A 16,284-nucleotide genomic window follows, 5' to 3' on the forward strand; every position below is an offset into this window, starting at 1 on the left:
AGAAAGAGAGAAATTAAATGGTAAACCAAGACAGTGACAACAATCACGGCGTGAGAGAAAGTGAAGAGGAGGCAAATGAAATGTGTGAAAAAGGAGCGAGAGGTGAAATATCAACACAACTAGTAGAAACCAGAGCAGTGGAGGATAATACGGGTGCAGAAAACCAGATTGTGAGTGAACAATCCACATGGTAACGATAAAAAATGTAGAATAAAGAAAACGTGTGAGAGTGAAGGAGCTGAAGAGGAAACACAGAAGTGAAGGGAAGGAAGTGTGAGGATAAACTAAAAGCACCGAGTGTGATGGGACGTTTTAAAATATGTTTAAAACCTGGCAATATCCTGACAGACGGTGCAACCGTAAACACAAAGAGAGAGTCAGACGGACAGACAGGGAGGGAGCAGGACCGCTGAGATCACTTCCTGTTTGGCAGGCGGAGGGAAACTGGTCATCTCATCGTAGATAAGCTGTGATCAAACCACTATTACATGACGATGAAAAGCCTGAGTCCCCTATCAGTAAGTGTGCTGTTTTAACCCGACAGGACGTGCGTCACAGAGCGATCTACTCCAACAAAAACAACAACCAATTGTGTTTATGGCACTTCCGCCCGAAAATTGCTCTTTCCAGATTTTCAAAACTGTTTGTGGATTGTTTTTCTGCTGGAGAATGTCTTAAAAATGAAATATATTTGGACTGAATGCTGCGTGAATGAGGTTTTGAATGTGTGTGTTAGCAGAGGGCTCCCTCTAGTGGAGATCAGGCAAACTGCAGCGAGGACTGCCTGCCGCTCACCGTCCAGCTCTTCGTCAGTCGTCAGCTCGTCGTTGGAGCAGATGCTCAACACGTTCACGAGCATCTCAGTTACTGTGAAGAAATCAGAAACAAAAAAACATATATTTTTTTAACATACAACCACCAGAGTATGAAGGCATTCCACCCAATCACGTGGCTCTAGTCAGACGGACACAGATTCACCCGGCGACCCCTCCTAAACAGTGAGCAGTGTCCACCGGTGACCTTGCAGCGTTGCTAGGAATGGCCCCGTGCGGAAGGGTGGCACCCGAAATAGGCTTCCTGGAGTGGGTGCGTCAGTCATACTTATGTGTGATTCATCGACGCAGATGTGTCACAGATATAACACAGGGGTGTCCTAAAAAACGCCTGAAAACAACCTCCGAGGGAGGATGAGAAGGCAAAACTTTCAGCCATTTTTTTTTTAAACTTTCACTTATTTTTTTGATTTACGGGGATTCAGCTTTTTGCACATTCCTGGCTCATCAATCATCCGTGTTAAGTGTTATACTTATGAAGCATAATACTGCACTAAGTGTCTGCGCTATATTTCTTGCGGCAGAGACATTTTCATTACCGACTCAGGAAAACCAACTCGATGGTGCAAAGAAACATTTGGAAAAGAACGTTTGTACTCAATGTTCTCATTTGATACACATATATCAGAGGTGTGTGTGTGTGTGTGTGTGTGTGTGTGTGTGTGTGTGTGTGTGCTCACCCTTCTCCCCGACGAAAGGCAGGGACCAGGTGAAGACATCCATGAAGTTGGGCAGCCAGTAAGGGTGGGGTGAGCAGTTGAACTGTCGGATGTTCATCACGTTGTTCTCGTACTTCAGCACAGCCGCTGGGGAGGAAGAGACCAAGAAGGTCGTCATTAAAAATACACATATATTATAAATATTTGAGGTTGGATATCAAGAAATCCTGCTCTCTCTCCAGTCCCCTCGATGCCCCACGGTCTGATGGAGACTTCTTCTTCTGAAGTCTCAGACAGAAATCAATACTTCGTCCACACTTCAACAGACTGAGAGTTGATTGAGGTCCAGATCCATTATCGGCCTCCATCCTGTTCCCGACCACCACTTAGAAATTACCGCGCGGTCTCTTCACATGCCAAGGTGCCGATCCCTCGGTCGGACCCACCCGACGTCTCATTAGAGCGTTACCCACAAAGCACTCAGCCGAGGAAGAAGCAACAAGGATGACCGCTCGGGAATTAAACACATCCGAGAGGATGCTGAGATGGATGGTTTGGGATATGAAATTGGACTTTTTAATTAAAAATATTATTCACTTGCAAATAATACATTTTTTAATAAACTGTCATTTTTTTTATTATGAGGTTTCGTAACCATTCTCTGAGGAAGCTCTTAATTATTAAATAACACATTAACACATACTGTGAGTTTTAATATGAAAAGTTCTTGGCAGGTTTTGTCGTTTTCCCTTCCGGGTTAATGATTCATTATCTGCATGCAACTCGCTGCACAGCAGGAAAAAAAAGGGTAAAAGTGGCCGAAACTCCGTCGTCGAGACGGATGCTGTCAGTCAACCTCTGGGTGATGACAGGGAATAAAAGGATCCCACATTCACATCAGCATCTCTGACAGGAGGTCTAATATATCTGCAGAATGGGGAGGAATGTGTAAATCGAGGCTCTAAAACTGCACAAGCATCACAATGAAGGTAACCGGGGTTTAAAAAAAAAAAGAAGAAAAAAATCAATCCCCCCCACTTTTCCCCCACTCTGGAACATTTCCTCCGAGTATTGATTAACACCCCCAGTTGGTGAAGCATGAATAACATCACAGAAACACATGGCTCAGCATTTGGGCTCCATAGGCCGAGCACTTTTCTGTAGTTAACAGAAACCCATCAGTTCCTGGAGAGGAGGGTGGGAGGAGCCAGAAACAGGAAGGAATGATTGTCATGCACATTTAGAAAGTCAGAAATATCCTATATGATCAGAACTATATATTCAACGTCTTAATTTAAGTCACATGTATTAAAATAACTCAAATTAATCCCATCAGAACAATTAAAAAGTGTAGAAAGGGAGCTGCATATTGTGTGATTAAATCCAGCCCACTGATCAAAAAGCATGAGAGCGGGTGCATGTAAGGTATCTCTGTATTTACAGAACGCCTCATCACAATCACATGACCTCTGGGAGGTGGTTTCTATGTCACACTGACCACAGCGTGCCCCGCGTGACCTCGCCCGTGATTAAGGCAAGGTGTGAACGTGGGGTGCTGAGGAAAACACGACAGCCCCCCTCCCAACATAAATATATCCCTCCTGTATATAGAGGTCCTCTGGCGTACACGAGGGCAGGCTGGTGGCCTTGATCCGGTGAAAGCGGACACCGCGGGGGGGACTTTCCTGCCTCGGCTTCTCTCCGGGGTCAGGAATAGCAAGTCATCAAACCCGGCATCCCAAGCAGCTCTAACCCTCGGCCCGCGACGCAAATGGGGTCAGAACACATCCTGCCGGGCTGGGGTTTGCCTCAGTGTGTGTGTGTGTGAATCAATGAGGCGTGGTAATGCATATAGTGCAGTAACTATGCAATCAAAGTGGTCCCTTAAGCATGGCGAAGCATTACATTCCACCGCCGCCGCCTATTATCCCGGGCTGCACCGATAAACACACACAAATCCTCCCAACACAAACATGAAAAACCTCCCTGCCTGCGAGGGGGAACATACACACCGCTTCCTGTATAATTATTGCAACGTTATTATCGATATCAGCAAAAACCACCACTAACGAGAAGAAAAGCATTGCATTGAGACGCTCAGACGGAGGCGTGGGTGTTTATGCGTGCGTGAAGGCAGTCGCACGCGTGGGCAGGCCTCGCATAAACATCACATACTGCATAAACATGGTCCAGGCACTTGATTGAACGCAGCCATGGAAGCCCAGAGGGAAAAAACAGCGGCAGAGCGGGGGAGAAGGTCAGCTCCCCTGCGGTCCCTCCTTCACATCGGATTCCCTTTAAAGGAACAGACCCACCCGACAACCTCCCCGGTGCAAAACAAACACTCACGGAGCTCCGGGTACGAGCAGGTCAAGGTTCTCCTTCTATTTATTTATTTATGGGCTTTTGCATTAAATATGTAGATGAGATGCTGCGTCCCCCATTATCAGAACATGCCTTACAACAGATTATATCTGAGCAGGAGGCCACTGCCTCTGTGGGGACCAGCTGTGAGTCCTGCGTGCAACGCCGCACGACGGCCACTAGATGTCTCTGCTGCTCAGGCGGTGGCGGTAGCCGAGGCCCCTCGCTGCCACAGTAACACAGATATGGCAAGGCTACGCCCGCTCATCAATTATTCATAAGGGAGTGCCTTGAGTCGGTTTCCCCGGTAACGAGGCCGGTGAAGTCTGCTTTGAGATGAGGGGGGAGATTCCCACTGTCCTGCCATGACGCTCAACACTGACTGCATATCTGTCACGGAGGCCGCCTGTATCGAGTTCCACTGGATTAGGATTCCAGGCCAACCGTTTTAGACCCTCCGTGGTCCATCAGCCTCGGCGCTCTACTTCCATGTCATGTCAGACGTGGACGGAGGATATTGAATGTGGTCCGTGCACGGTTGGAACAATGCATGAATGGTTTCTAATTCGTTTGCAGTTCATAAATCAATGACGCCATTGGTAGTAGCACAGAAAATTGTACGCATGAGGCAACGGCACGCCAGACGACAGGTGGCGTTTGATTTCAAATGGAGTTAGAAAGTAAAAACCCTTACTAGCTTTTACTGGAGCTTTCAACTGCACGCCACAATCTAACTCAATGGACAAAGGAAGCTTATGATTTCAATGTTTAAGTCTGAAAATATATCTCAAAGGTTAATTTTCACATTTATGATAGTAATGAATTGCCCTTTTCAACCACTTCTTACTCAAAAATATGATGATGATTGTAATCAATAAGCACATTGAACCCAGAATTGATAAAAATGACATTATTTTTCCTCCTTTAATGCAGCATGTTTATGGCAAACTGCATTGAAACCTAGAAACGTCCGGAGTGATAACAGATGGGTGGGCATCTGCAGCCGGGGACACTCTTCTCGCTGGCACTCCTGACGAGGAGGGGGGGGAAACGAATTCCCTGCCGCGCTGGCGTCATCGCTGCCCCCAGCTTCCATCCTGCTATTTATTCCAGTGGCAGGGCCAGGAGCCAATCATGCCTTTCCATTTCCTTTCTCTTCAAATCACCGATCATTACTACCCTACCAATCAGCCCGCAGGAAACGGCGTTAAAAAAAAAAGGTCCAGTTTGACCTGCGAGTGAACCGGAATGAAGTCCTGACCCCTGCGGTAGCACATTCCTCTTTTTAATAAAAAAGAAAAAAAGCCTCCACCTCCTCATCAAACGACACCACAAGAGAGGAAACGGGACATTTATTCGGTTAATATGAGGCTTAACAGGTGTGGGATGGATCTAACCCAACCAATCTTTCACTGTCTCGGGGCTGAAATAAAGAAAATAGCATTAACAGCGTTGGCAACATCACTGTCATTCAGCCTCCATTCCATCCAAGCCCCATAACCATTAGGATTGGGTTGTTGGCTTTCGGGACCAGTCAATAACGATGCAGCATAAAACATTCCATTAATACAAAACCGCAAGCAATCTCCAAAGTGTGCAACTGCCAACCACCCCTCCTCCTCCTCCTCCTCCTCCTCCTCCTTCCTCTCTCCCCACTGCAGTCACTTCAGGACTCAAAGCTCAAACAGGGAAAACTGCTAAATCACTGCTGCCGTGTTTCCATTTAGCACAGCTCCCCTGCCTGCCAGAGCGGAGGTGCAGAGGTTCAGCATGCAAGGGTCAGAGCGAGTAACGGACGGCCGGTCAACGCCTGACACCTGCAAAGCCAACAGTTTGACGTAAATGACGTTGACGGGTGGCAAACCCCCCCGAAAGCTTGATTTGTAGTCTTTATAGAATCAGCTCCTGAGCATCATTCATGTGTTGATCAGTCTGACTCAGCTACAATTTCAATTTACTTTCCGGTGGAGGGCGTTTTTGTGCCTCATAGATATCCTCCGCCTCCTCTTATCTGACGGGCGGGGGCACATCCATCCCCCACGCCGGCACCACTGCCACGTGGAGAGGTCCCATTGGTTAATCCGGTGCCGACTCCCTGCACTATATTGACGGGAGCCGCCGGTTCTCCCTCCCCTTTAAGATTTATGTGCCCACTCGATCGGCCATCAATCACGGGACATGCTCAGTGGGCTCCGGCGAGAAGCTAAGAGCAGACCAATTCATTACAGAGGCTTTGGTTCCACCGGTGAACCCCACCCACATGACTGATTAGAAGAGCATCAACAGGACTGATAGCGCTGGATTGGCTAGCTAGATGATTGATAAAGTGAAATGGGAACCAAGTAATTACATAACCATAACTTGCTGACATTTTGAGAGCTTTAACGTGAAATATCTGGCAAGACCTTTAGCTTGAGGGCTGTTTGTTTTGCCTGGGAGTCGCTCCTCTTCCCGGCTTTTATAAATTGCCTTTTTTTTAAGCCAGAGAGCTCGCCACTTTGCGTGAGATGTAGCCCAAGAGAAAAGTGCATCTCATTTTCAAAGCGGGATAGCGAACGATGAGAGGGAAAGGTGCACGTAGTCCCTGCCGGGGATAAGATGCGTCCGTGTGCCAAAACGAAATGTCGGTTCTAAAAACAAACACGGTAATCTTTTTTTTTTTTTTTTCCTTTCTGATAACCACTCTTGAAGGTCAGCCAGTTGCAGCTAACAACAGACGCAAATCATTTTAGATGCTTTTGACTGCTCCACGTTGAGCTCGAGATGGGTTGCCAGGGCTGAAAACGACGTGTGCTCGGGATCACATTGTTTGTTTGTTCATATTGCGTTGTGTTGACTATGAGCCCTCGGAAGATTAGTTGGCATGGAGCAAAGGGGGTCCTAATAATAAACAACGCGCCAGACAAGCACACTGTTTTTTCACCATCCTTATTGTGCAGGGAAGGGAGGCATATGATGGGTAAAAAAAAAAAAGAGTAAATAAATACGCCCCGATCTCAGATCAACGAAACACACCTGCAAACGGGCCAAAAGGAAACATAAGAGGACTGCCCTCACTCCCTTAATGAGATATATTCACAAAACGGCAGCACTGCAGTATAAAGCTCTGTTATGGCATTTCATCAGGAGAGGAACTGCAAAACAGCGTGCACCAGCACCATCACTCTTTCCTTCCCATTTCCATTTCCTGTGGTTTGCACAGCACAGCCCCCACCCCCCACCCCCACCCATCCAAACATGCCCCCACAGCCAAAGCAATATACTGTCTGTTCCCCGGGGGAAAAGTGATGACTCACAGCATAAAGGCAAGCCTATCTTGCTGCGTGGGCACAGTAGCATAGGATGCCACGCCAACCCGGCACCGGGCCATTTCATTTCTCTCCCGCCTCGCCCCTGGATTGACCTGAACAAAATCAGTGTTGCAGAGAAAGTACGATGCGGTGTATCTTTCAAGAGAAGACATCAAGGGGCTTTTAAAGCTTTATGAAGCTCTATTTCTTATATTGAGGTCTACCATAATGTAAAAAGGTTGTCAGTACGACTAATCCCACTTCGCGGTGCAACGTCACCAAACAATGGCTAAGACTAGTGGACAAAACCCGGAAATATCTTCACTTGTCATTGCAGGAATGGCGTACGTGTCACTGGTAACATGAATGAAGAGTCCTGAGTAATTCTATAAATAACTTCCTGATGTGACGTCCCAATGCTGCCATTAAATACACAACTCTACAAGGCCAACAGCTGTTCTCCAACCCGGAACCACTTGTCTGCGAATGCGATGCGTCACCCTGAGGCAACTCATGAATAATTACACTGTTGTGTGTCGTGTTATGAGATCGCCGGCGACACATTCCTGCTCCTTACCTTTATTGTTGTAGACGTCTAGGTAGTTGGGTGCAGAGAAGATGGTGATAAGGGACGGGAAGCCAGTGGTCTGACTCTTTCTGTACATGCGATATCTGGTCAAAAAAGGAGAGGTGAGCGTGAGTAAACATTACGACATATTACTTCACATGGATTTATCGTCGGTGTTCGACCCTCGGGATACGATTAGCAGCTTTCGTGGCCTCTTGTTTGTCTCGTAAGCTGACGCATCAGCAAGTGGGGGCAACTCGGCGTAGCCCCAGGAGGGCAAATCCCCGTGTTGCAGGTTAACCGTGCCCTTAAATAGTCATCGCGACTCAGCATTCAAACCCACCAGCTCTGATCTCCAAGGGACCATCTGGGCTGCATTTGGTGGTTTTAATCTGTGATTGTAACCGATCTTTAGGTAAATAAAGCACTAACTGATGATTTGCTTGCATCGTCACACCTCTACACAGATTTAAAACAAAAAAAAAGAAGGTGCAAAGAAAACACAGATGGAACTCAATACCATTATGTGGTCTAAGGTGGCTTGGGGCAGCCAACTCATCTGAGACGTGGCGAGGCGTCCCATGTGACCACTCTGTGGGAGTACAACGGTAAACAACCGTGTGCTGTGGATCCCACCGCCTTCACCTCGCTTAGAGGTGGATCAGCTCCACACATCCACCCACCTGCCCCGTTTTCAAACATTACTTTTCAAAGAGGCTTTCCAGTGCCTTTGGTGGTAATCCACCAGTGAACCTCCTGATGTGTCTGAATGTGAAGTAAACATCGAGAGGCGACATTTTTAAACCACACTTCTTGACCATTTCTGCGTGAATCGCATCGGCCGTACGAACCCTACTCTTCAGGCACTCTAGCTTAGCTTTTCATTGGACGCCCCCGGGTCTGACGATGCCGTGCCGAGGGGGAAAGACGAAAAAACTTACCCAGCATCCTGCGCTTCGTGGGCCCGGATGATAGATAATAAGTTATTGTGTTGTAGAAAGTCACAGACTGCAGGGTAGCTGTTGAATAAAGAGACAAACGTTGGGTTTACTCACACAGCAAGACAAATTCCAGTTAGATCTAGAACAACAATCGATAGAAATAATTTAATAAGTCATGGGTTTTATTGATTGTGCTCAGAGAAACAGAGGAAATCTATTCAAAGACCAACTGTGGCTTGTATAGTGTTATAAGGCCTTAAAGGGATGGCTTTAAGATGAGGCTTTCATACCATTTTTTATCTTTTCCTTAAAATGTAAAACCCTTTAATGTGCAAAACACCAGCAAAAGGAATCATAATCTACATAATAACCCATAATACACTTGACTTTTAAACAAGCTTTCATGCTGTAAGGAGGAGTAGGCGAGATCTCTCTCAAATGGTTTTATTTTAGAATGAAACTTGAAAAATGTCAAGTATGACACATGATTCATAGCAGACGGTTCCTTTGAGCAAAAAAAAGAAAAAAGAAAAAAAGGGGCGATCGCTGGAGAGCATTAAAGCATGTTTTATGCTCACGCTGATCGATTCAGTCTGCGAGCGGAGACCAGAAACCTCGCTGCCAACTATCAAAACTACAGTGCGGTTTCAGAGTTTTCCGTGCTACAACCTTTCGATTCCTCGGCACCAGCTTCCACTGGAAATTTCCTCTGCCTTCGCGATGAGAGAGGCAGAAGACGAGTCGCTGGCAGACGTTTATTATGTAAAAAAAATATGTGTTGATCTGAAAACGAGTTGCTATTAAAAAAAAACAGCGTTATCCTTAAAAAAAAAACAGCGGACGCGTGGATTTGTGAACCGTGGGCTGCTGGGTAATGAACAAACTGAGTGACGGCTCATGAAGAATGAGTGACACCTTTGCATAACATCTGAACCACTTAGTGAATGTGGGAGGGTTTTTCACCCAACAATAATAGGGGCTTTATTAAAGTGTATTCTCTGGATGTTTTTTTAACATAAAAGTCACGTAATTTCCAGCAATATTTCCAACATTTTAGGGTCCACAAACACCAACATTTTAGGGTCCACAAACAATCCCAAATCCTCCCCACACACCTTTGTGTTTCAATGAAGAAGCATATTGTGTGTTAAAAAAAAAACAGGTTTGTATTCAATTCTGTAATCCTAGCTTAACGCCTCCCCCCTGCAAAACCAGAGCACAGCAATAAGCGACGCCCACACGCAGCAAACTAAATCAAACTATACATTTGAGCTTCCGACCTCTTGGGAAAAGAACCAAGAGATTTTTTTTTTCATGATGCAAAACAACACCAGCTGTTTTTTTAACACTGCTGAGTTTTCATGATGAGAGTGCTATGGTGCCGTGGAGTTCTTTGGTCAATTTTGACACCATTATGGCAGATTTATTGCATCTCTTAATGAAGTGTATTATATTTAATTTTATTTAATAATTTTTTTAATACATTTTTATTTTTTTACTTCCACCACCACAAACCGTTATTTAACCAATATTTATTTTATTTTTCAGTTTTATATATATATATATTTTTTTATTTATTTAATTAATTAATTAATTATTTTATATTTAACTTTTTTATTTGTATTTTTTCACTTCTGCCACCACCAGATAAATAGGCCTGTGCAAAGAAATCATATCCTGAATTAACAAATCCCAACTCCAACCCTAACCCACTAACCCTAATCCTAAACCTAAACCTAAACCTAAACCTAAACCTAACCCTTATTGCCTGGTTTTATCTCGTCAAACAAATCCACAATCATTAGTATATTGGATTCACAGGATGTTTGGATGAGTATAATGAAACTAGACATTTAAATACAAAATTGACTAAAAAAAATGTATATTATAGTTTTTAACTGTAATTTTATTTGTTTATTAATGTATTTTTCTTAAAATATTTTAATATATTCATCTATTTTCATTCATCCACAGCAGATATACATACATGCCATATGGAGCTGTTCTACAGAGGAGATACATGTTGGCCTAGTTCTTTTTTCCCTTCAGTTTGATTTTTTGAGTTTCAAGCATCTCCCATCTGTCCAGCAACAGGACACAGATGTTAATGAGCCTGTTGGCCAACATGAGATGTCTTTGACACGTGCAATCCAAGTGGCATGTGGACTGGGTTTCAAAATCATTAGCTTTTTAATTTTGGGTTGGATATCAATAGCTTGGATTAGCATCAACGAAAAAAAAAAAAAATGTTTGGAAAATAACTTTAGGGCTGAATTTATGCTGCTGAGTGTCGGCTAAAAAAAAAATCAAAGTGACCGTATTGAAAAACGTGCAATTTCACGGCTGCCTTGTGTTTGTACAAAGAGTTACGAGCGAGCCGGCGGCGTTTGGGGAGAATTATTGGTTGCTGAAAGACAGAGGCAACAAAGAAGCTGATGGTTTTCGGGGAGGGGTGTCGAGGATTGGCTCTCCCTCAGTCTGGCTTAAACTGTCTCATAAATCCTGAATGCCAGTGTGATGCCAATTAGCGACCGTGCCCTGGGCAGATGGGGGGGGGGACACTGATGAAAACAAGACGGCGGAGGAATTTTGACCAAACGGCAGAAAGGCTGATAAGAATACAACACACAAACATTCAAATCAGTCGTTTGAGATAAGAGGGAACGTTACGTAACGACGAACATCTCATGGAGATGAAAATATGTCCTCACAAATCCACAACAACAGCGGTACTGGGGATTCATTTCCAAGTGAAACATTAAAACACTATTAAGTCAGGAGTTATGGAACACCTGTTATCATGAAAAAAAGGAAAAAGAAAATGCAAATGAGGAGCCTCGGGATGTTTCCGAGTTCGTCTGCCGCTTTGCCCCGAGGCACGCCGAGGCCAAGTAAGCATTGCTCAGGCCGTAATGAGTGGAGGGAGCACAGAACGCATTCGGAGACGGCGCCGTGCCTCGTGGTAATGTGCCAGTTCATTACATTTTGTGACAGTGTGAGCCGCCTGCTCAGCCCTCGGTTTGTTCAAGTTACTCAGCTCAATTGAAGGTAATGTGAGTTACATAAAAAAGGCTGGCGAAAGTCTTGAGGAGGAGACTTTGGGACTTCTCGAAAAACGCACGCCATTTTCTAACAACTGCTGGTCTCCTACTCACGGCTGAGGAATTGCAGGCCTTACAAAATGAAGGGATGGGAAGTGGAAATTTGGCAGCAGGGTTTCTCGGTTTAATAACTCTTTGACAAGATGATGGTTATTTTTCCGCCCCCGGTTTTGTTTTAAAACATTTGTTTATGATTACAGAACTTCAGAAACTTCCATACCTGTCTAAATGTCATATTCTGTCTCGGAAAATGTGCATTTTATTGAAAAATCCCTTTGGCACAGCCAAACCTCACCGGCAGATGATTTGTTTTTCCTTAAAAAGTAGTGATAACGATACAGATATCGGTCCGATGCCGATAAAGGCCGATAAAGCAATGTTTAAGTCAAGCCTCAGTACATCCCAAATTAGAATAAGCTTTTAGAAATAAGGTTACAAACATGTTTTTAATTCCACGGTCCAATATAATGAAAAGTATTGGCTTCATAATGTCAGCTAAACATTGCAGATGTTATTTAATGCTAGCAGTGAATAAAAGCCATCATAAATCTGGTTTTTGGCTGGAATCCTTTTTTTTTTTTTTGCAATAAAAAAACACAGAAATATTATAAAATATCACATTACTCTCTAATTGTAAGAGAAAGAACCGACCTGTAGAAGTAGGAACAGCCTCGCACTGTGTTGTGTGTGAAATGCTCTTGGCTCTTCTCGTTCCCAAAGTCCTCCAGGGGGTCGGACCACAACAGATCGCACATTGGTCCGTATGCTGGGGGCTCTTTGAATCTGTCTAGCTGTGGAGGATAACATTTTGGGGATTCTTGTCAGCCTGACTAGAAAACTGCACACATACCGCTGCAAGGAAAAGTACTTTGGCTCCCTGTCTGTGAGTGGCTGCTGCTGCTGCTGCCATGATCGTGATTAAAATCGAGAGTCCAACTAATGAGTTTGGCGAAAGGGATTTCAAATTCGAGGTAGAAAAGAGTGGAATTAAGAATATACAGGATGGATGACGCGTCAAAGACTCACCTTTCAATACCTAGAAGGCAATTATTATTATTATTTTTTGGAAAAAACTCAATGTCAGCCAATCCTTTGGAGCGATGAACATAAACGGCTTTGCTTTCAGCCAAGGATAGCTCTATCTCGAACAAAAGCTTGCGGATTACTGGATGGGTAGCATGATGGACACTTCAATGGAGCAAATTCTATTATGCATGCCCTCTGATTGCAGCCACAAAATCCATTTGGAATTATTGAATTAGTTTGAAAGCAGGATCTGATTTTTTTTTTTTTTTAATCAAGAGCGAGGACCAGACCTGATGCTTCGATTAGTCCAAGTCCTAAACAGCATTTCGAGTCACATCTGGGAGAACCGCTCCATGCGTCGCAGCTAAAGGTTATTTTTCACAGCACATCGTGTTCAAACTAATACATTTTTTCCCCCCTCATTAACTTTGAATGAATGCAGAAAGTACATGATGCAGACAGGAAGTTTGAATTGTTATTTTTTTTAAAGCCATTAGCAGACGCCCACTGTTTTACACACACAAACACACACACACACACACACACACACACTTTATGAAATGATCGAGAAAATGGTCTGGAATCAGACACATACTTTCCTGATGTCGTCAAGATTTGTGATTTCTGGAGACAGTCCTCCGTGTACGCACAGGAACTGCTGGTTCATAAGTGCAGCCAGGGGAAGGCAGTCGAAGGCGTCCATACATGCGTCATACACCCTCTCTGAATACTTAATTCTACCTGTCATGGGGGGGGGGGAAAGGGCAGGGAAAGGGAAGCATGCCAAGTCAAACAACACAGCTCTCATACACTGGGGTAGTGTGCTAGACTGGGGAGGACAAGCCTCTCCAAAGTGCCAAAAAACTTCCCAAACACATTTTTAAATTGTTTTAAATGTTGTTTTTTCCCCCCTTTCTCTGTCTGAATCCAACAGAAATAATTCTGACATGTGTAAATATCGAGAAAAAAAAGAACAAATCCCGCGCCAGTCAAGAGGGCACTTCTACGTGAGCGTGTGAGCTTGATGGGCTGAACTGGATGCATAATAAACAGCTTTTAGAAAGAATAACTCTGTACAGACACTCAATTTAGATCAAAGGTATATACAAAAAAAGTGCCAAAGCATTACTTACATTCCTGCTTAAATGTGAAATACTCTGTTAAATGTCTACATTCATGATTCCCACGCAGCAAAAACAGTGTTTTGGGGTAAAGGATCTTTAAGGCCCACAAGTACAGCACACACTGAAACAAAGAAGCAGAGAGAAAAGAGGGGGGGATCGGGGGGGAACAGTTAGCTTGTCATCTTCAACACTTGGAAACATGAAGTCAGACTTTCAATTTCACAGGAGTGACATAACGCGCGGCAATTCGGCTTGTAATGAAACATTCATGCGGTACATTTTCGTGGTTCGAAAACCTGCTGGAAGAGACGACGATCCTTCAGAGGGAACCATCAGAGGACAGGCACGCTCCATTATAGTATATTTTATTAATAAAAGTAGAATGTTTCAGGCGGTGAGATGGCAAGACATACAGATCTGAGTCAATTCCAACCTGCGGTAGCAGATTAAATACATGTATTTTGAATGATATTACAAAAAAACCTCTCTCTACATAACCTCCAGATACACACCGTGACATCCGCTATCCAGGCTTCATTTGAAGTTATTACAAAAGCTTATTACCACTCCGATATCTGCAGCCGGATTTGATGTACGCTCAAAAGAAAGCTATTAATAAACAACAGTGTGTCGCGGTTGATTAGGCCCTTGTGAGGAAGTAATAAAACAAACAAAAAATATGCAGACTTACTTCAATACTGAAATACCCTCTGTCAACGTAGTCCCCCAGGAAAAGGTAGCGCGTGGATGCTGGTGATCCTCCGACTTCAAACAGCTTCATCAGGTCAAAGAACTGCCCGTGGATGTCTCCGCACACTGGAAGAAGGCAGGGAAGAGGAACAAAAGCACATCAGGATAACTGCTATTTTTACAGATGAGAGACAATAGATGAAAAGCCTCTGTAACGCCATTTCCATAATTTCCATCAGACGTAAAGAGCTCCAGCTATGCATCCCAGAGAGGAAGTCACACACGTGTCTTCAGTGTTCATAATTACATAGACAACAGTTATAGTCGCTATTATTTTATTAGATTATTATTCTTATAAAGCTGCTCATTTGTAACTGAAAAAGGCATGGTTATAGACGGACCACTGTTCTTTGTCAGCTCTGCAGCCCACGCTTACTGCAGGAAATTATGCATAATAACAATGCTGGTGCGTACCAAATAGGACAAATAATAACAGGAAGCTTTTTAAAATCAGAATTCATCCCATTCAAGGAAAACGGAAATTGCAAAAGTCCGTACCGGGCGTTTAGCCTCGGGTATCTACATGTAACATTTTCAGCGTGGGTTAGACGCCATCAATCACACTACAAACGAGTGTTCCTGCCGTCTTCCCACAAGCTCCGCTGTCACAAAGAGTCAATACTTCTTTTGGTGCACACACGATTTTCATTATAAAAAGCAGTTGTCCGATGTTGACAGGAATCCCAACAACGAGCTTCAGCTCGTTTTTTCCTCCCCACCACATCCTCTTTTCGGCCTCTTTAACACCTTCAGGTGTTTCGACTGGCTCATAATTTTAAAAACACACCCCCATTCTTGCCAAATGCACTAAAAGTTAATTGGCTCAAACAACTGGAAAGCATCCACTTCTTAGCATTTATAGTTAACTGCGACTGCGACACTCCACCGGTCTTTTCCCAGGAATCCCAGTTACGTTCAGCGCCGTAGTTAAATCCTCGACGTGGCTAGTTGCTGTTAAACCGCGTCGGGGGAGTGTTCGGTGACAAACCCATCCGTGTCAGAAATAAGGAACCACAAATCAGTCAATTGGTATATGTGACCCTATACACCATGAGTCTCTGGGGAGACAAGGGGAGCAGAGGCCACAGTAAATTTGCTGCTTAGCCACCACTGACTGACAGGGTGCACGTGAGGTCGTCTGATTTAAGGGCCGTGGTCGAATTTTTAGATACTCTAAAAGGTCATTTCAAGGAGTCGTTACACCAGAACTTTATTTATTATTATTTATAAATAATTATTTATTATTGATAAATCTCCTTATCGGAGGTTTCCCGCTGACCTCCGTCCACCGTCGGGTGAAAAATGCATGAGTAAAAATTGGAGTTTAACTATAAACTATAAAATTAGCATCAAGAGCCGATCAAAACCTGAAGTCATTTTCATCAAATTCGACTCTTCTGTTATTTGGCCCTCGTTTGGGGAACGCGAGACAGCGCCTGATAGCTCAGCTGTGGATCCTGAGCAGTATTTAACCACGTAGCCGGCCCGGGGAGCTGCCAGCTGAAACCTGCAGCTGGAAAGTAGATCCAGTTATATCACCGGAAATTCGTGGAAGGTGTCTCAGTCCAGTATTCAGAACACAGGCACACATAATAAAAAAATCACAAGCTTTTTTTTATTTTTCCCCA

General features: G+C 44.1%; 1 protein-coding gene across 5 annotated transcripts in view; it reads right to left on the reverse strand.

Moving 5' to 3' along the window:
- The window catches only part of LOC311008755 (protein phosphatase 3 catalytic subunit alpha), a 50,602-nt gene that overhangs the window by 7,138 nt on the left and 27,180 nt on the right, over positions 1-16,284 (reverse strand). For all 5 annotated transcript variants that reach the window (XM_084002604.1, XM_084002605.1, XM_084002606.1 and 2 more), the window contains exons 3-10: positions 14,598-14,722; positions 13,916-14,027; positions 13,378-13,523; positions 12,408-12,547; positions 8,656-8,733; positions 7,724-7,818; positions 1,514-1,639; positions 796-867 (exon numbers count right to left, since the gene is read on the reverse strand). In XM_084002604.1, coding sequence (XP_083858730.1) covers positions 796-867; positions 1,514-1,639; positions 7,724-7,818; positions 8,656-8,733; positions 12,408-12,547; positions 13,378-13,523; positions 13,916-14,027; positions 14,598-14,722 — 894 coding nt within the window. The remainder of the gene's footprint in view (positions 1-795; positions 868-1,513; positions 1,640-7,723; positions 7,819-8,655; positions 8,734-12,407; positions 12,548-13,377; positions 13,524-13,915; positions 14,028-14,597; positions 14,723-16,284) is intronic.

Source organism: Eutrigla gurnardus (genome assembly GCF_963514095.1).
Source record: "Eutrigla gurnardus genome assembly, chromosome: 23".
NCBI lineage: Eukaryota > Metazoa > Chordata > Actinopteri > Perciformes > Triglidae > Eutrigla > Eutrigla gurnardus.